The sequence below is a fragment of the Heptranchias perlo genome, chromosome 40 (genome assembly GCF_035084215.1).
Source record: "Heptranchias perlo isolate sHepPer1 chromosome 40, sHepPer1.hap1, whole genome shotgun sequence".
NCBI classification, from domain to species: domain Eukaryota; kingdom Metazoa; phylum Chordata; class Chondrichthyes; order Hexanchiformes; family Hexanchidae; genus Heptranchias; species Heptranchias perlo.
The window spans coordinates 4,263,022-4,284,088 of record NC_090364.1 but is presented as its reverse complement, the minus strand read 5'-3'; the positions used below and the strand labels follow the sequence as shown (position 1 = coordinate 4,284,088).

Here is a 21,067-nt window from a genome sequence, read left to right as displayed (position 1 = left end):
TGCTTTGGTATTTATGTCTCTCAACAACTTAATTTCACTCCCTTTCTATTAGTACACCACTCTCTCTTAAAGCCACCAGTTAATTGTAATCACAGTCATTGTACATTATCTTCAATGCTTCACTTGGTATTTTTCTAATGACTGCAACCCATTAAAGACTGCCCTAATCCAAAGTGTGATTTTTTTTTTTTGTTTCCCTGGAAACACCAAAAATTAAACATCTATTAATGTTCAAAAATAGATGCCTTAAAGGGAAAGTACTAAGGCATATAAGCCCATTAAATATTCTCTCCAAGACCTAGGTAGCAGATAAGGGGAACTGTTTTACATAATTAGCCTGCCTGCAAATTAAATATTATCTTGACTGGCAGGGGCTGGTGGATGCCTGTATGAGCAAGATACTGGAAATTGCAAACAAACAGAAAATGCTGGAGATACTCAGCAGGTCAGGCAGCATTGGTCAAGAAAACACAAGATAGTTGACATTTTAGGTATAAAACTTTTCCTCACAACAGACTCAAGATTTGTAAGAGATGAAAAAACAGTGCAAACTAAACATTGGACTTTACAGTTCTTAAATTTCATGGGGATAAAAATCCACTTCGCACTTTAGTGATGGAGCAACAGAGTTCTGTTTGAAGCTCCCACCTGATCCACTTTCCATTTCCCCAACTCGTCGGTTGGTTTGCGGACTGTCTGGTGAAGGTCAGTCTCCTTCAATCTATTGTGCTGATCAACATTGTGAATCTTGGTATAATGGACTCTTTCTGGACCCATCCACATGCCCATCAATTGTCTAAGAGACGGGTTAACTTAGAACCGATTGTGCTTGATACCATGTACTGGATGGGATTTCCATTTGTAAACTCATTGATCTCTTTGAGATATGTTGTGAAGCTCTGATTCTGGGAACAGAGATGTTATCAGATTCAGTTTGAGGAAAGTCAAAAAAACTAACAGCGGGTGGCCCTGGAGAGGTAACTCGGGGTGTCTGCCAGTGCGCTTGAGGCCTTCCACGACCGGTGGGTAATATTATTGTTTAGTTTGATAAGTTTCCTTTGGTTTTTATGATTTGGGGTGTTGATTGTTTGTGCCCCTCTAAAAAAGGGCACTTTCATTAGTTGATTTGAGTTATTAATAGTAATACAAAAAGAATAGAGACCATCAGCAATGACATCACAGAATCATCCAAACCTGCCTGTATTCCAAAGTTCTGACTGGCTCTGGGAATCACACCCCACCCCCACTTCTTTTTATCTTTTTTTATATAAGCCCTCTTTAACACCATACATCCCCTTTTTTTTTGGGGGGGGGGGTAGGCCCCCTTTTATAAGAAGGGGGGTTAGGGTGTCACTTTCTTTTTTAAACACTAATCAGAATAAAAATAAACAAAGTCAAATAATTTTATTGTACTGATCAAAGATGCACTCCAGTCCCTGTGGTGCGAACCCCACTTATAAAAGGGGGCCTAAAACACATTAAAAAGTCCCTGCGGTGCTCACCAGTCGCAGAAAGCCTCAAGCATAACCCCCTGTCCTTTGTTAATTGGTGCCTGGATTTTTTTTTTTTATTTTTTTTTATATCTTCTCTAATTAGGCCCCCCTTTTATAAGAAGGGGGGGTGTGGGGTGTGCTTAACAACTAAAAACCAAAACCAAGAGTTCAAATCAAAATTTTATTATCCTCGTTCAGGATGCACTCCAGCCCCTGCGGTGCCCACCGGTCGCGGAAAGCCTCAAGCATAACCCCCTGTCCTTTGTTAATTGGTGCCTGGATTCATGGAAGATTCCTGAGTGGCTATCAGGGATTGTTTTTTTTTACAGATTTTTTTTTTTTTTTTTTTTTGTTCTTTTTTCCAATTAGGCCCCCCTTTTATAAGAAGGGGGGTGTGGGGTGTGCTTAACAACTAAAAACCAAACAAACCAAAACCAAGAGTTCAAATCAAAATTTTATTATCCTCGTTCAGGATGCACTCCAGCCCCTGCGGTGCCCACCGGTCGCGGAAAGCCTCAAGCATAACCCCCTGTCCTTTGTTAATTGGTGCCTGGATTCATGGAAGATTCCTGAGTGGCTATCAGGGATTGTCAATCGTCATTGGTGATGTCATACCCTGTTTAAATGCAGGCTGTCCCAGTAGTATAAATACAAGAGCTTGTGAGGGAAGAGGTTAGGTTGTTCCTGCAGTTTGAAGTGAGATTTCTGTTAATAGTGAAAGTAAAGATGGCCTCCCAAGTATGTCAGAACTATCACAAGGAGTGTGAGGATGGTGTTAACAAGCAGATCAATATGGAACTCTATTCTTCTTATGTTTATCTTTCTATGGTGAGTTTTGTATTTTTGGGGCTCTGTTTCAAAATTAAGGCTGTGGTGTCATTGTACTCCAAGCAGGTAGAATTTCTCTAGGTTAATGGATTGGCTCTGGAGTGTACCTATGTGACTCTTCCCCAGTCTCAATCCAGTGAACTTGTAGAAGATTTCATTGACCGATTGTTCCCTGCTCTATAATAGCTGTGTCCTATTCTGAAATTAACTGAAGGGTTCCATGAAGTTTGTAATAGAGGGTTCATCTTGCAGATGTACAAACCTGGTGAACCTTTTCCAACTTGAATGCAAACAACTACATTTAATTGGTAACTAGTTAGTGAAACATTGGCTGGTTCTGGCTAGTTATTTCCCCTTTCTAATTGAGTGAAGTCCTGAGAATCCTGTTGTGTTGAAGTTTTCCTCACTGAGGCTGGATCTTCACAATGATTTCAAGTTGTTAAACTACTGAATTTGAAAGATTTTGCTCTTTCCCTTCACTGATTTTAGACTTCTACCTGGGAACAAAAGTAGCTACCACAGTTTAGCTGATGTAAGTATAGCTTGAATGCTGAAATAAACTTTAATCCAAAAAGCATTTGCTCCCTAATGTTTTTAGGCAACCTCTTGTCTAGTTGAGCTATGCCACAGAGCTGGACTGTCAACATACTCAGAAAAGATCAATTAAGCAAATTGAGTTTGACGTGCCAGAATTTTTTCCCTTTTTTTGTAGAAACTGAGCCCCTTAATTGATAGCTAAGTTTCAAAAGGTAGAGAATGGGTATATCTACCATGATGTTACCACCATTTTTGAGCTGGCCTTGGATGAGATTTAGGTCTGACCTGACTCTCTCTTTCCATTTTATTTCTACCAACAGTCCTATTACTTTGACCGGGATGATGTTGCCCTGCGTCACTTTGCTGAGTTCTTCAAGGAGCAGTCACATGAGGAACGGGAGCACGCTGAGAAACTACTGAAATTCCAGAATCAGCGTGGGGGCCGAGTCATCTTGGAGGACATCAAGGTCAGCAAGCTTTGAAGAATTGCCTTGCTTTTGTGAAAAGTAGACTAGTTAATAGATTTTCTATTGAGTGAATTTTGCCAGGGGGATTTAATAAATGTTGTGTACATGGATTTTCAGAAGGTAGGAGATTGCTGACTAAAATTGAAGTGCATGGAATTAGATGCAACCTTGTGACAACAGTAAAACTGGGTGGAGCAGGAGGCAGAGTTGGGATAAAATAGACCATCTTTGAGCTGGTGCCCACTAGTGCATGTATGATCTGGATTTGCAAATAGTGGTATATGTTAAGCTAGGATCTGTAGTGAGCTCTGGGGTAGGTATGATGGTTGATTTAGTTCAATGAGTTAGTTCACCTCCTATGTAAGGATAAGAGTATATGAGCAAAGGGATTGGGAAGGTCATTAGAAGCTAACTTGCAAGTACAAAAAAACTAATCTGATGGGGTTTGTCCAAAGGCAAGGAAATGTTACTGCAATTAGTACTTGTTGGACATCATTTGGCATATTGTGTTTCCTTTTAGGATACCCCACCTTAAAGCATACACTGCTGTGAATAAAGAACAACTCACTTATTAGGATATCTGCTGGGATGAACAGACTAGTAAAATCTAGGGGGGGTGGGGAGAAGGGGTGACCTACCAAGAAGGGACATTGACTTGTGATCCTAAGTCTTATCATGCTCAAGAATAACTAATTTTTCAATTTCTTTCTTTCTGTTTCTTTCTTCCCCCCCCCCCCCCCCCCCCCAGAAACCAGAGCAGGATGAGTGGAGCAATGGTCTGGAGGCAATGCAGAGAGCTCTGCAGATGGAGAAGAATGTGAACCAGAGTCTGCTGGATCTGCACAAACTGTCCACTGAGAGGACAGACCCTCATGTAAGTTTCTAATGTTTCCTTTATGAAAGGAAGCACTTGCACTTGTATAGTGACCTGGATGTCCCAAAGCACTTTACAGCCAATTTAACTTCTCTTGAAGTGTGGTCACTACTGTTCGCATCCTCTGCCACCTTACCAGAGTCCGCTGGATCTGCACAAACTGTCCACTGAGAACAGACCCTCAAAAGCCCATCTGTTTATTCAGTTTACTAGATGCCTCGATTAGTACCAGTTTTAGTGAGAGGCAGACGTGGAGACGACCTCTGAAAACAAAGCAGGAAGGGAAGGTTTGGAGTAGGAATTGATTCTTGTGCAATAGTCACTTTTAGGACTGCTTTCTCCTTGAGTAGGAGAAAGTGAATCAATGCAGGGTGCCTGAAGCAATTTGTTTAATAAACCAATCTTAATGAAATAGGTGCCTTAAATGAAAATCTCCCTTTTCCAGTTGCGTGACTTCCTGGAGACCCACTACTTGGATGAACAAGTGAAGATGATCAAGAAGCTTGGAGATCACATCACCAACCTGAAGAGACTGGGAGCCCCTGAGAATGGCATGGGAGTGTACCTGTTTGATAAGCACACCCTGGGGGAGAGTGACTGAATTTACTGCAGGATTATATTCTGTAATTGCAGACACTCCAACCTGTACATTGAATGATCTGTGGTGTATGAAGTTTTGATTGTAAGTTGTACAAAGCATCACTCTGAAGTATTGTAGTAACTCACTGTGACTGGAAATAAAAACAATGAGTATTGAATGTCGTGTCCTTAAAATGACTAACACTTTTGTTGGGAGGGGAAGGGTCCATGTGATGTGGGACTGGATGGCTAAAGTTTTCAGTGCCTTGCTAGGTAGCTAATGGTGTCAAATTCTGATCGTTTGGGTCCATGTGCTGTTAAGATGATTACAGTAAGACATTTCCTGACCTATTCCTTTTCACAACACTACTCTTGCCAGGGCTGAGGAATGTCTTTGTTCCTTTATATTTAGACATGTTACAACATAATATAGCTTTTGCTGGTTTTTTTTAAATAAAGCCCTCCACCATGGGGGGGAAAAAAAATTCTTAATTGTTCAATGATCACGTAAACCTACTTATGAGGATAACTCCTGAATTTGAGGCTAGGAATCCCTGTTGCTGGTTTTAGTAGGTAAGAAAATTTCCCTGTCTCAAACTGCTTAATACCAGAGTAATGAAAAAATAAATACAGGAATTTCATAACAGGGTTGTCCATGCAGCTGGCTGCCAATGAGTCCATAAATTACTGTTAATGGTGTCTCCTGTAGTTACCTGGTTTTCTAGCCTCTCTCCTCCAGTTCCTTGTTTATTTGTGTATGCTTCTAGCCTCTGCTTGAGCAGCTGCTCTAGGCTGTATGGATTCAATAAGGTTCCCTTGCTGATATTTGCTCTACTAAACAGTCATACCACATCCCATTTCTTTCTATCTGTCTCCTCCCCCACATTTTAAGATGTGGTTACTGGTTCTCGAGCCTCTCGCCCTGCTGTATGTATTTGTCCCACTTTTCTTTAATCGTTTATCTGTTTTTCTATATGGCTTATTCCATTTTTTTTATTGTCTATACTCCCACTACTCAAAATGTCTGTGGGCTCCCAGCACAATCCTTCCCTGACCACTTAGGCAGGCATCAATAAAGCTCACGTGTGTAACTGGGTTAGTATTCTGCTAACTAAGGCTTTCTATTTGCACTTCCTTCCTGCATCTAAACTGAAATAGAGATTTGATCACTGCAGCAAGCTGTTGCTAAATACAGAAAAGGACAGGGAGGGCAAGTGCCAATGTACTCAACATTAGTTTGAGTGGTACGCTCTTGCTGGTTTCCCACCTACAATCTAGCTTCTGCCTGGCCCACAGCACCAAGCCAGCCCTAATCAAAGTCTCCAATAACAACCTTTAATACTGCATCCATGGTGCACCAGTCCTTTTCCCTAATCTCTCTCTCTCTCTCTATCATCCAATGCAGCTGATCATCCTCCGCTGTCCATTTTTGGAGGACTGCCCTTGAGAGGCTCCACTTCTCCATGCCCAATGGAGCCAGTATCTCTGCCCACCCCTACACAATCACTGCAGGAGTTACTCCAACATTCTATTTTTGGCCCCCTACTTTTCCTCACTCACGTTTGGAAACATTATCCACAGACCTGTCAGTTTCCAGATGTATGCTGATGACACTGAACACTACCTCTCCATCATCGCCACCAGCACCCTCAATTCCACAACCTACCCTGTATTATCAGACTGCCGATCTGGCATCATGTTTTGGGTGAGGCAAAACTTCCTCCAGTTAAAGATTGGGCAGGCAACATATTTCTTACTCTGTAATATTGCCCACTTTCACCCAATCTTACCTGCTGTACTACTGAAACCTTTATGCTTTAGTCACCGCAAGACTCAACTTCTCAATCACCCTCCTTACTGGCCTCCCAAATGCCTACCTCTACAAACTCCAACATGTTCAACATTTGCCATGCATATCCAATCCTGCCATTGGTCTCTCTTTGCCATTGCCCCTGCCCTCACTGACTTCCCTTGGCTCCCAATGCGAAACAAATCCAAAATCCTTTTTTTTTTGTGTTGGGTTAGGGTGTGTTTTTATCTGCAGTAAATCAATAAACCCAAAATAAGTGTCAAATTATAGTTTTATTATATCGATCCAGGATGCAGTCCAGTCCCTGCAGTGCCCACCGGTCGCGGAAAGTCTCAAGCACACCGGCAGACATCGCGTGCTCCCTCTCCAGGGCCACCCGAGCACAGAGAATGCCGCGGAAGAGAAGCAGACAGTCGGAGCGACCGCCCCCACGGACCGCGACCAAGCTGGACCTGTGGACAGCCACCTTGGACAGGGCCAGGAGCAGACCCACGAGGACGTCTGCCGACCTGCCGGTCCCTCCCCTTCACTGGGTGTAGGACTGATCTATTTGGATATTGCAGCAACCCCATAGCCACCAGCAAATAACAAACACGTGGAACTTTTCAGAAGTAGTACCAACCAATAAATTGCAAACAGAAGATCAAATTTCCATTTCAAACCCCTGCTTCTGAATATTTTAATCCTCACTGTGAAATTAAGTTATTTTTGGGGTTTTTTGTGTTTTAGGCCCCCCTTTTATAAAAAGGGGGGGTTAGGGTGTTTTTTTAGGCTCCCTTTTATAAGAAGGGGGGGGTTAGAGTGTGTTCATGTGCAGTAAACCAATAAACCCAAAATAAGTGTCAAATTATAATTTTATTATCTCGGTCCAGGATGCACTCCAGTCCCTGTGGTGCCCACTGGTCGCGGAAAGAAAATGTAAGTTTGAAAGAAGTCAAAGCAATGGGATGCTTATTAAATTATCAGCCAATGGGGCTTATCCTTCAAAGTTTTGATTGGTTCTGGGTGTCATCTCCTTGGCTCTTTCTTGATTGGTGTTCTGAGCGAAGGCAACTGCTTGATTGGCTACTGAAAATTGTCACTCATCATCTGGGCACACAGGTCTTTTTTAAAGGCAGCTGTTGCCCAGGTGTATATAAATAGGAGGAAGGAACTTTGTGAGCAACTACTTAGAGAAATCAGGATGGATTCCCAAGTGTGCCAGAACTATCACAAGGAATGTGAGGATGCTATTAACAAGCAGATCAATATGGAGTTTTATTCCTCCTATGTTTATCTCTCCATGGTGAGTTTTGTGTCTTGTTGACCCATTAATGAAGGTTGTGTAGTATGCAGTTACTAAATTCTAGTTGGGTGGAATTGCTCTTTTTCAGTACATTGTTTCTATGCAATGCAAAAATGAGAGTTATGAAGTGTTTTTAAATCTATATTGCAAGATTTTCTTTTGTGCAACTCATGCATATTCTCGCCTTGCAGTATCATCTTCTGACGGGTTTGAATCTTAAACTGATTGACTTTTACAAGATTACATGAACTTGCAATAGAAGTTTTAGTCTGGGAAAAGCTGGTTATACATTGTCTTAGAATCCTTGTTGTCCTCCTGCAGATCTGGTCATGCTGTTGACTTCCCCCAGCTTCTGCAACCTTCTCTAACTCTCTGTATCCTGCCCTCCTGACTCTTCCCTTCTCAACTGTCTTGGTCCTATATTGGAGTTCTCCCCAAAACCTCCTTGCCTTAAAAGATAGTTGTTTCTAGTCATCTCTTGTAACTTTCTATAGTGCTTGGTATCTTGTTTCTATTTCTGTGCTTGAAGTGTCTTTCCATCCCACCCCCAATGGATTGACTAGCTAGTAGACTGCTAGCTGGTCAGATCTTTCACTTTCATTGGAGCAGCTGTACTGAGAATCCTGCACTTTTGGCAAATTTTTAGTCACTGACCATGTCACCACTTCCAGGGTAGAGGCCTAAGCTTTAGGGTTTGCACAGTGGCTTTGTCTAATGCCACCCTTGCTGGATTGGCTGGGAATTTCCTTGCAGCTGCTCCCACTCCACTGCTGTAACTCTGCCAGAAGTGTGGCAGAAATGCTGATGTGGCACCTGGCCAAGTTATGGTGATCGAGCAGGACCTGCTGCTGGAGGTCTTTACTGCAGTAAACAGTCTCTGAATGGTGAAATGGAAAATTCTAATCTTGTTTCATGATTTTATAATCTACAATCGAATAGTACTAGGTATCACTCATCAAGCTAAGTATGGAACTGTGCTCAAATGAAATGTCAAAGCTCTTAACAATCTTTCTTAATGAGCCTTTAATTAGCCAGTTTAACTACTGCTAGAAGGAGCAATAGACTACCCTGCTTTTTTAATGGAATAAGTAAAACTGCCAGTTTTCATAACTGGCACAACTTTCTAGCAAAAGAACTGCTTGATTCTGTTCAGTTCACCCCATGTTTAAGCTGATGTGAATGCCATTACACTAGAAAAGACCAAAGTATGACTACCTTTTTAAAAATTCTCTCCACAGTCCTATTACTTTGACCGGGATGATGTTGCCCTGCGTCACTTTGCTGAGTTCTTCAAGGAGCAGTCACATGAGGAACGGGAGCACGCTGAGAAACTGCTGAAATTCCAGAATCAGCGTGGAGGCCGAATCATCTTAGAGGACATAAAGGTTAGATTCAGTAAATGAGTGGCCTTCTCTATGGCCACAGAATGGTTACAGTGTGGCCTGGATGAGCCCATGTTCCATGTTAATAGGGGCTGCAACCTCACAGCCCATATGTCGGGGCAGCTCCTCGAGTTCTGGCTGCACTTCAGGCCCAAGCTTCTGCTCTTTGGCTGGAGTAGTAGTAGTCGTCGTCATCCAGTCCAAAGTGGCCATCTACAGATCCAGGCTAGATGCGGCTGCTCTGACTGCCTCCCTTCTGCAGCATTCTCTGTGCCCAGGTGTCCCTGGAGAGGGAGCTTGCAGTGTCTGCTAGTGTGGTTGAGGCTTTCTGTGACCAGTGGGCACCACAGGGACTTGAGTGCATCCTCGATTGGGGACAGTGAACTTGTTTGACCTTGTTTATTTGGTTGATTTGTGGGCTTGAGGGAAATTTTAGGTGTGCATGTGATTCCTTTTACAACCCCTTCAAAAGGGGGCCTGATGCTTGAGGGCATGGCACAGAAGGAGGCCATGAATCAGGTCTTTAAGAAAACAGTGCAGCAATTGCCTTCAATTTGATTCCAGCAGTAATTGCTAATCACAAGTGTGATAACATAAATGGGATGTTTTTTTTAGCCCTTGATGCAGATTCATCCCTGAATTACATCCATTGTAACTAGGTGAGAATTTTTTTCCCTTTTCAGAAGCCAGAGCAGGATGAGTGGAGCAATGGTCTGGAGGTGATGCAGAGAGCTCTGCAGATGGAGAAGAATGTCAACCAGAGTCTGCTGGATCTGCACAAACTCTCCACTGAGCAGACAGACCCTCATGTAAGTTCTAACTGAGTCTTTAGATGTGTTGAGGATGATGGCTGCCATTTAATGCAACTGTTGGCAAGGTCTCCATATCCAATAGATCTGTCAATTGCAGCGATTTCAACAAGCTCTTTAGAAAGGTTTAGATCATTAATTTTGTCCTGGGGTGTTCTAGTATCTGAAGAATTAATAGGTATGTAAAGGAGTTCTGGAATCCAATCCTAAAGTGATTACTTTGCCACGTGCAGTAATCTAACCTGGGGCAAAATCGACTAACTGAACTACTAACCCTAATGTACCAACTGTCCAGGAGAAGATAGTGAACATTTCTTCAGTGTTATCCTTGATCTGTTGTCTGTACTGACTAGTTTCTCTCTTCCAGTTGTGTGACTTCTTGGAGACCCACTACTTGGATGAACAAGTGAAGATGATCAAGAAGCTTGGGGATCACATCACCAACCTGAAGAGACTGGGAGTGCCTGAGAATGGCATGGGAGTGTACCTGTTTGACAAGCACACCCTGGGAGAATGATTCCTTTATCCTTCATGATTCATGTGAATCTTTACATGATGTTGAGGGACCACCAACTCATACAAAGTGTGACCAGCCTTGAGTGAATGCTGGTGTTGGATATGGTTCATTATTGATCAGATCTCTGATCTAACATTCTCCTTCAACTGCTGACACTGTAAATGGAAATAAAAGCTATTCAGCATTGGAGTGGTTTGTCTCTGTGCAAATTAAATAGTGGATCTGTGTCTTTCAGGTCACCAATCTGAAATATCCAAGATTGTGTGTCACTTTTATGGCTGGAACTTAATTGTATATTTTTCTCCAACTTTTCTTCCCCACCTTGGTTAGTGCCTGGCTAGACTTCATGGTCTTAAGTATTTTATGAAATGCAAGATTTCTATGATCAAGCTTCTAATGTGAACAAAAACACAGCTAACAACCACAGGCATTCAGGTAATGTTCCTACTGGCCAAGGGTTGTTGCACTCCATATTTTTCCATATGTGCTCTTGGCAACATGGTGTGCATGTGTAGCTTTTTTAATCCACTATTATAGAATCTTACAGGGCAGGAGGCCATGTGGCCCATCATGCCTCTGCTAGCTCTTTGAAAGCTATCTAACTGCAATCTTTCCCCATAGCCCTGCAATTTTTTTTCCTTTCCAAATCTATATAGCCAAGTTAAATCTGCTGCTACTTTTTCAAGCATTGAAATCCAGATCATAACCACCTCTATAAAAGAATTTCTCTATCTCTGGTTACCTACCAGCCAGTGGAAACATTTACTCATCAAACCACTCATAATTTTGACCATCTTCCCCTTAATGTTCTCTGCTCTATGAATAATCCCAACTGCTCTCATCTCTTCACATACAATAGCCATAAGGTTGGCAAAGTCTATTTAGGCTAAAGTTACGAAGGAGAATGTTAGCTTAAAGCAAAAAAAAAACACCAGCAGAATGTAATTATAACAAAGAAACTGCTTCCTTTAATAAGTGCCAATCTTCTGGGCTAAGAACAGCTCAACATTCTACTTCAACCTATACCTGCCAGGGCAAAGACTAGAAAACAGCTCTTTACACAGTGGCCACTGGATGATTAGACACTTTCTGTAATCAGTACACAGTTGATGAATAGTCAGTTGTGAATTCAAGTTTGGAACAAGAGTAGGCCATTCAGCACCCCCTGCCCCCCACCCCCTGCTGCCCCCCCCCCAAAATGCCTGCTCTGCCATTTGATAAGATCATGGCTGATCTGTGATCTAACTCCATATACCTGCCTTTGGCCCATATCCCTTTATACCTTTGGTTGCCAAAATGCTATCTATCTCAGACTTAAATTTAGCAATTGAGCTAGTATCAATTGCCATTTGCAGAAGAGAGTTCTAAACTTCTACCACCCTTTGTGTAGAAATGTTTTCTAATCTCGCTCCTAAAAGGTCTGGCTCTAATTTTTAGACTGTGCCCCCTACTCCTAGAATCCCCAACCAATGGAAATGGTTTCTCTCTATCCACCCTATCTGTTCCCCTTAATATGTTATAAACTTCAATCAGATTACCCCTTAACCTTCAAAACTCCAGAGAATACAACCCCAATTTGTGCAATCTCTCCTCATAACTTAACCCTTGAAGTCTGGGTATCATTCTAAGTTGAGGCAAACTTTATTTTGGAGTTGACATCCACCCTGTTGGGCAGAGAGCATTTGTTAAAAAGGATGTTTGAAGATGGACTAGTGGGACAGAACTTCACTCAATCACCGGTATAAAAAGCTATGCATGAATCTTGCATTTATGATTTGGATCTTGATCTTTTCTGGTTAATTACACTTTTTTTAAGGAGTATGTATTCCATTTAACTGCTACTCTACACACTATACTTGGCTGCTGTTCTCTAGGTCAATAGAGATCTTCTGGTGTCAGCTGCGTGTATACTACAGGGAAATTGTGTTCTGCCAACAAACATTTTAGAAGCATTTTCTTGTGCCATTTATGTATTCTGTCCTTCATGCAAATTACTAAGGAATAGTGGCTCCTTCATTGCAGCTGGGTTAAAATCCTGGCACTCCCCACCGAACAGCACTGTTGGGAGTACCTTTGCTGCATGTACTGTAGCGGTTCAAAAAGAAGGCTCACCACCACATTCAAGGAGAAACTCGAGATGGGCAATAAATGCTGATTGTGCTAGTGATGCCCTTATCCCCAGAATGATTTTTCTAAAAAAGGTATAAGGCAGAGAATTGGGATAAAAGAGACATTCTTGGGTTAGAAAACAGGGAAATATGGTGTGCTACAGGGATTAGAGCTGGAGACAGTTGTTCACTACCCAGATTGATAAGTGACCTGGATTTAGAATGAGGGACTATATCCAAGTTTGCAGCTGATACTAAACTAGAAGGTCGTGAAAGGTGCTATATAAATGCAAATTCTTTCTTCCCTTTTTATCTCACTCCTTTTGCTAGACATTCCTGCTATTAAACCATCGGCAGATGATCCAAGTTTACCATAAAATCCTGTAAATAAGCCGGAAGATGTAAAAGTTGCACCTGTGTGTTTCACACTGCCTGTTATAATCCATAAACTAGGCTGGTCGCACCTCAGATTCGCAGGATGTGTACCCTACCTGGTTACAAATATATACTGGATTATACGACACACAGGACGTAATGAGAATAAAACAAGGACTCAACAACCTTTCCGCGACCGGTGGGCACCGCAGGGGCTGGAGTGCATCCTGGATCATCACAATAAAATTATAATTTGACATTGTCATTGGTTTGATTTGTTTTAAATAAAACACACCATAACCCCCCGCCTTCTTATAAAAGGGGGGGGCCTAAACATTTAAAAAAAGAGGACTCAACAACCATGACTCTCTGCACACATGGGGTAGATTTGAGACAAATTTAGGATAGAATTTCCACCTGTCTGACTCACTGACAGTGCAGTCTTACCCTGGACTACCTGATCTCTGGATATTGCATTAAGTCCACAACCACCTGCAAGAAAAAAAAATCTCTAGCTTTGTCACAAATCCAGTTGATTACTTAAGTCACTGTATTGCAAGTGAAAAGGTGTAACTATGTATTTTTTTTCTTTTTTTTTGCAGGGGTGGGTTTTTTCTTTTTTTTCTTCTTTTTTTCAGGTTATGTATTATTTTTTCTTTTTTGGTGTTGTTTGATGTTCCTCTCCTCTACTGCCTTCTCCCAGATTCAGTCAGTATACAAGCAAGGGCTATAGCTTTTGCCTCTGCTCTGCTCTCTCCCCAGAGTTCTTGCTCTGACCTGCTCAATACTGACTAGCAGTTCAGTGAAGTTTTTTTTTCTTCTTTTTTTCAGGTTATGTATTTTAAATTCAGGACATTTTCGACAAAATAATTTTAAGGGAGGTCAAAGGACCCTACAACAATGAGGTCATTAGTAAGTAATCATCTAAACTTACTCTCAAAGCTCTGATTGGATCACCCACCCCTCACTTTATTCATTAATGACTTTGTGGATTTTTTTGATGCATGGAAGTTATCTGATGAGCTACCAATAATTGTCACTCATCATCTTATGCAAATACTGTGTTGTCCATGTATTTAAAATGTGCTAGTTCTTACTTTTGTAGCAGTTGGATTGAGTAGCTAAGACTAGTTGGTGGACTGGCTAAAAACAGATACATTATAGAAATTAAGATGGCCTCCCAAGTGTGTCAGAACTATCACAAGGAGTGTGAGGATGGTGTCAACAAGCAGATCAATATGGAGCTCTATTCCTCCTATATTTATCTCTCTATGGTGAGCTATCTTCTTCACTCTCTATTGGAATGACTTATATAATAAACTTGCTTCTAGTTAGAAGTCTAGTTGTTTCCTAGTTGCATGGTTTAAAACTTCATACAGGAACCATTTTCTAGTCTTGAGTTTGTCACAGGGTGAGGGGTATGGGTTTGATTATAGGTTTTTCAAATGACTGTCCTTTGAAACTTGCACCTTTTTAAATGAAGTGACTGCAATTAATCATGTGCTGGCTAGGTTGTCTGTCCTTTTTGGTTGAAGTGAAGTAACTTGAGAAAGTGTTGACCAGAACTACAGCAGAAATTGTAGGATTTACACTCATTCCTCCACTACCTCTTAACATATGGAATGAGTAGAAGTAGTTCCACTGACCTCTGGTGAAAAGGCTGAGCTGGAAACCAATCTTTCCTGTTGATGGAGCCTCCTATCAGCCAGATTAGTTGTGTCTTTCCAATGTAAAGAGAGACTGTTCACCATCTTAACCAACAATTAAAGTTAAAATTATATTTCTTTTAAATAGCCAAAATTGACTAATCAAACATACTTTAAGGTTGGCATTTGCACAATACCCAGTCTGCATGTGATCATTTTGAATTGCACACAGGTAATTAGTCTGGCCTAATTTCCTTTCTCTCTGCAGTCCTATTACTTTGACCGGGATGATGTTGCCCTGCGTCACTTTGCTGAGTTCTTCAAGGAGCAGTCACATGAGGAATGGGAGCACGCTGAGAAACTGCTGAAATTCCAGAATCGGCGTGGAGGACGTATTATCTTGGCAGACATCAAGGTACCCTTTCAGACAAGGGATGAGCTTCTGACCTGTGAACTACTTTTGGGAGGGGGAGAAAAAGAAAATTCTAAAGTTTCAAGCTTAAGACAGCAATCCCTTCTTTCCATCCCAGGATACTTGATTCTCAAATCAACTTTTCATTCAGTGTTTGTTTCTGAAGTTTTGTCTTCATTGATGCACTTTGAGATGGTGGGAGATAGATTGTATTCAACAACAAATTGTATTTACATAGCACCTTGCAGGGGTGATTTATCAAACAAAATCTGACAGCCACATGAGATTAGGACAGATGACCAAAAGCTTGGTCTAAGAGGTAGATTTTAAGGAGTGTCTTAAAGGACGAGAAGCTTGGGACCTAGGCAGCTGAAGGCATGGCTGCCAACGGTGGAATAACTTTAAAATAAAGGATGTGCAAGATGCCAGAACTGGAGGGGTGCAGAGATGTTGAAGGTCACAGATATGGAGAGAATTTGAAAAAAAAAAAGAATTTTAATGTAATGAGTGATATGCTGTTGCATCCAATTTAATTGCCAATATGGTACAGAAAGTTGCATGCCCCCTGGTCATCCACTGCTTTGCACATACTCCATTGTCTTTAATGCCTTGGACAGGGACCCTTAAGGTAGTTATGGCCTTGAATTTCCTTCATTGTGATGGAATTTACTAACAAGTGACCTTTTTTTCAGAAACCGGAGCAGGATGAGTGGAGCAATGGTCTGGAGGCGATGCAGAGAGCTCTGCAGATGGAGAAGAATGTGAACCAGAGTCTGCTGGATCTGCACAAACTGTCCACTGAGAGGACAGACTCTCATGTAAGTTCTTGATGCTTTGACTGACATGATGAGTTTTCTAGGTGAGCTGAGGCAGTTGCTGGACAATAAATTTGTCCTATAGCACTATTCAGAAGTACTCAACATTAACTTTGTTTGACAATTCATTACTTGAGTTACTGGTCTCCTTTTGATCGGCTGGTATATAATAATAGATGGGGCTTTGTCACTGCTGTCTAGGTACAACTGTAACCAAGTGCTGTGTTTACTTATCAGCCTCAGTAGATTAATGCATCTTCTGATGAGGCACACATTTATCCAAGTGTGAGGCATCTTGCAAAGTGCATCATCTGTGATGTCCTTATTTGGTACAGTACACTGTGACTTCCTTATTGGCAATATATACTGATGTAGGTGGCAAGAACCAATTCCACCATTTTTTTTTCTGGCAATGTCATCACTCTGCACCTTCGCAACATCTTTTTGCACTTGCATTAGTTTCTTTCTCTTCTTCCAGTTGTGTGACTTCCTGGAGACCCACTACTTGGATGAACAAGTGAAGATGATCAAGAAGCTTGGGGATCACATCACCAACCTGAAGAGACTGGGAGCCCCTGAGAATGGCATGGGAGTGTACCTGTTTGACAAGCACACCCTGGGGGAGAGTGATTAAACTGACAGCAGGGATAGTCTTATTATGATGTCTTAAATGGCCTCCTAAATCTGTAATGAAGTGTGAGCAGGTTCCTGGGGTGTATGATGACTGGGGTTTCCAAGCCATTCTGAAGCAGAACTATTATGTATGGAACAGCTGAGGTCAAAGGTCCTTTTTTTGTAAAGGATGCTTGTAACTGTCACTTAATGGAAAAATAAAAATGGTTGAGTGTTTAATTGGCTTTTATTGTTTGTGCAAACCAAGCAGTTCAATAGAGTTTACAGCACAGAGGCCATTCAGCCCAACAGGTCTATGTTCCACATAAGCCTCCTCTGACCTTACTTCATCTAACCTGATAGGAGTAGAAGGTTTATGCCATTCTCCTTCATGTACTTGTCTAGCTTTCCCTGTAGATGCATCTATGCTATTTGCCTGAACTACTCTCATGTGGTAGTAAGTTCCACTGAGTGAAGCAGTTTCTCCTGAATTCCTTATTGTATTGAGCCTTCATGCCACAAGAGCTGCATTTGGGTGAGATTGCTGTAATGTGGCCCTGTATTTTTGTGTGCTGGACACCTCTTCTTTCACTACCTTTTTTTAATGAGATATTAATAGCTACATGTCCAAGTTAGACCCATACCTGCTTTTGTGAAACTTTGATCAGTGCTGTTTGCAAGCAACATTGTATGTTTCAAGGGCTGTGGTTTATCTGCTTTGGTAAGGTTGGAGTTGGCTTAGTTAAATCCATTCTAATATTTTACTATGTAATACCAGTCTCCTCATTGAAAAATGAGATCATATCTGGTCTTTTGTACACAATATGCCATAATGGGAGTAGCTTTTAATCTTAAATTGTTTCAGTGGGTTAATGTCACAATGGCTTTATGTACTAAATGTTTAACGCAGGGAACAATGAGTAATGTCCTATTTGATCTTAATGTTCAGGCCCAACAGGTGGCAAGAGAACAGATCCTTGGCAAATGGAACTATCACTCGCGACAACAAAATAAAATACTTTGGATGCTGGAAAACATTCAGCAGGTCAGACAGCGTCTGTGGAGAGAGTTAATGTTTCAGGTCAATGACTTTTTGTCGTTCAGAACTGATGAATCGTCATCGACCTGAAACGTTAAGTTTTTCTCTCCACAGATGCTGCCTGAACTGAGTGTTCTAGCATTTTCTGGTTTTATTCATTGCCTTAAAGTTGGCAGATATTTGACAGTCAGCCAGCAACTACACACCTCATCAGTGAGTAGGCTTATCTGTGGGTGGGGGTGGAGCAGCTGGTTTATTAAATACTTCAGAAAAATCTGTGCTAGCAGAAAGTTCATTAATTTATAACAATAAACCAAAGTGAATCATAAAATAATGCCTGGAGTACTTATACCCATCAGTCAGATTAATCTTTTTGAAGGCTCTGCTCAAAGACAGGCATTAACTCATGCTTCACTCTGGTTCATTATTGTATAATTGATAACGTTCTAGTGCATTGAGCTTAATATGTCATTAATTGCCATTTTACCTCTGGAAAGACCACTCCTGCACGCAGCTTGATGAGGGGAGCATCATGTGGCTAGTGAGTTTAAAGGTTGGGGTGGTTAGATCTAAGGCTGTTTTATTCAAGCTTGGCCCTTCAGGCTCTGGCAGCCCTTTAATGTTTGCTGATGAGGTGATTTTTCCTGTAGTGTGAGGAGGGGGTATTAGGTGTGAGTGACATCGGAAGGCAGGAGCCAATGATGTGAATTAATTTTTGTTTTGTAATGAGCAACATGGCCAGGGTGCCAGAAAACTCTTTCAATGAGCTGGTCTTGAATTATTCATCAAGGTAAGCTCACTTGTGTACAAGTGACCACAGTGCCTGGACTAAATTTGCATTGGCGGAATTGTAAAACACCAGCAACACTGTACAGAGCTGCTAGCACTACTGCAAGGAGGCACCAATAATACACATTCCATCTTCTGTCCATGGGTTTACCTGAACTGATGTTCTGAGGTACTGCCAAACCAGATACTTTGTGAGATTGTGTAATTTGTTCTAGCTTGTTTTCAATTGGAAGTGTTCCTTCACACACCAATTATCCTGTCACATAATATTGGTGTTACATTTAGTCCTGCATCATCAGTTTGCTATATCATATCTAATCATTCAAACATGGATCAAAAATGGCTACACCCTGCAAGATCCAATCTTCAAACCCTAAATTACAACAAGAAAAAGACCATCCATCACAACTGGAGGATGATTGATTTGACAACCAGGGGGAGAAAGCCTAATTGTGGGGCTGGGAATATCAAGTGGTTTATTAAGGAATTAATAAATAAATTGTCTCCAGTTGAAGTGAATAGCATAGATGCATTTAATGGAAAGCTAAATAGCCATATGAGGGAGAAAGGAATAAAAGGATATGCTGACAGAGTTAGATGAAGAGGGGTGGGAAGAGGCTTGTATGGAGCATAAACGCCGGCATAGACCAGTTAGGCCGAATGGTCTGTGGACTCTATGTAATTCTTGTTTCTTGGGGCTATCTGGAGTCTGGGTAAGAATTATCTGTGTACGGATAGTCAAGAATCCGAAGTTTGGGATAGTCGGTGCCATGTACATTTCCAGAATAGGCAGCCTTTTCATAGCTTGTTTGAAACTGGACTTGGGAAAAGTTTAGTAAGATGTTCAAATTGGATAAAAATCAATCTGTCACATGATGTTGGTGTCAATGCAATAAGTTCCACACATCTTGCTTAATTAGAGCAAAACTGGCTACACCCTCGAAAATCTAATCTTCAAACCTTAAGGGTAGATTAAGAACAAACAACCCTAAATGAAAACTCAACAATCAGAATCATGGTGATGATTGACTTGACATTTAATGGGCCACAGCATTTGCCACCTACACTTGTTCACTCCCCTAATCTTTGTCCTTGTGCAATCTCCTGCATTGTCCCTCATTATCTTTATGTATATACTGTGCTATCAATACTCTTCTAAATGTTTTCTGCTTAATATTTCTATTTAATTGTAAATAAATATTGCAGTCCCTCTGAGTTTAATATTGGCCATTCTAAAGCTAATGTGATTGTTCAGCTTGAAACTACATTAATTCAGTGTGCAGAGTACTGGAATCAAGGATAATTGTTAACCTATTGGGACATACAACTCTGCAAGGGAAAAATACATTAACAAGTGTAGCTTCTGGAGTGAGGGGAACAAAGTCTGCTTACTTTAACTGTCATGAAACTGTACAAAAAAATAGTTCTATAAAATCCCCAAATTTTAACACTGCCTTTAAGGTGATTCATCAACAACAACTACTTGCATTTATATAGCGCCTTTAACGTAGTAAAATGTCCCAAGGGGCTTCACGCGAGCATTATCAGACAAAACAAACTGCCACCAAGCCAAAGAAGGAGACATCAGGATAGGTGACCAAAAACTTAGTCAAAGAGGTAGGTTTTAAAAAGTGTCTTAAAGGAGGAGAGGCAGAGAGGTTAACTGAGGGAATTCCAGAACTTAGGACATAGGCACGGCTGCCAATGATGGGGCGAAGGAAGTCGGGATGCACAAGAGGCCAGAATTGGAGGAGAGCAGAGGTCTGCGGGTTATAGGGCTGGAGGAGGTTACAGTGATAGGAAAGGCGAGGCCATGGAGGAATTTAAACACAAGGATGAGAATTTTAAATTCGAAGCGTTGATGGACCGGCAATTGCCTATGGCATTGGTTAGATGCTGAGTATAACTGCCTTTACACTGTACCATTGAGCACTGTAGGTCAGGTACAGTATAGGTTAAAGCCAACGAAAAGATCAGTGTACTCAGCTCCAAAGTGCTTTAATCCCAACTTCAGAAGAGAATCCATGTCTTATTGCAGCTGTTATTGTCACTTTTCTGAGTAAAGTGACTAAATGGTGCCAAATTATGGGCAGTTTTGTACAATGTTACACACTAGTGCAGCCTTCCATGAATGTTTTTGTTTCTCAATCTGTGAGAGATCCTTTCTAACTCCACACAGTAAGGGTATGTCATGTGGCGCAATTACTGAGAACCAGGTCTTCTGCAGAATCAAAGGTAAACCAGAACTTACTGGATCTTAGTTTGTAAATTGGTCCTGATTGTAAAGAAGTCCCATGCGAACAGAATGCACATTTGGTTGAGTGCGAGTATTCAAGAGTACCTGAGGGCTATAATTGCTGATTTAATGTGCACTGTTCAGTAGAAGCTCTGGTGCACTTATAAAGCTATTATGCATCACAAGCAACCTCATATTGTCCAATTCTATAATTATTTTAGTTTAATTTTCTTTTGGTCTACAATTTCTAGGTCTTTTCAGGGACCCTATTACCATGCTTTACACAGCCCTAAAACCATTCCATTTCAAGTGGTAGGACAAAGGATCATGTCTACATTACTCCACAAAGTGAATCCCAATCTCAACCATACGGATGTAGCATAATCTATTGTATGCCTGTAAGAATGTGGTTGAACCCCCCCAACCCTGTACAGCCACAGCGCTGCAGTATATA

At 41.3% G+C, this 21,067-nt stretch overlaps 3 protein-coding genes across 3 annotated transcripts; all 3 read left to right on the top strand.

Annotated features, from left to right (window-relative positions):
* The first annotated feature begins 2,158 nt into the window (after positions 1-2,158).
* Positions 2,159-5,236, top strand: LOC137305561 (ferritin heavy chain, oocyte isoform-like). The gene is made up of 4 exons (XM_067974419.1): positions 2,159-2,321; positions 3,179-3,325; positions 4,074-4,199; positions 4,645-5,236. Exons 1-4 carry the CDS (start codon positions 2,220-2,222, stop codon positions 4,798-4,800), a joined length of 531 nt encoding a protein of 176 aa, XP_067830520.1. The 5' UTR covers positions 2,159-2,219; the 3' UTR covers positions 4,801-5,236.
* A 2,475-nt stretch (positions 5,237-7,711) lies between these two features.
* LOC137305578 (ferritin heavy chain, oocyte isoform-like) lies at positions 7,712-11,161 on the top strand. The gene is made up of 4 exons (XM_067974435.1): positions 7,712-7,873; positions 9,112-9,258; positions 9,939-10,064; positions 10,432-11,161. Exons 1-4 carry the CDS (start codon positions 7,772-7,774, stop codon positions 10,579-10,581), a joined length of 525 nt encoding a protein of 174 aa, XP_067830536.1. The 5' UTR covers positions 7,712-7,771; the 3' UTR covers positions 10,582-11,161.
* A 2,965-nt stretch (positions 11,162-14,126) lies between these two features.
* LOC137305571 (ferritin heavy chain A-like) lies at positions 14,127-17,161 on the top strand. Its single transcript, XM_067974429.1, has 4 exons — positions 14,127-14,338; positions 14,979-15,125; positions 15,815-15,940; positions 16,416-17,161. Exons 1-4 carry the CDS (start codon positions 14,237-14,239, stop codon positions 16,569-16,571), a joined length of 531 nt encoding a protein of 176 aa, XP_067830530.1. The 5' UTR covers positions 14,127-14,236; the 3' UTR covers positions 16,572-17,161.
* The last annotated feature ends 3,906 nt before the right edge of the window (positions 17,162-21,067 follow it).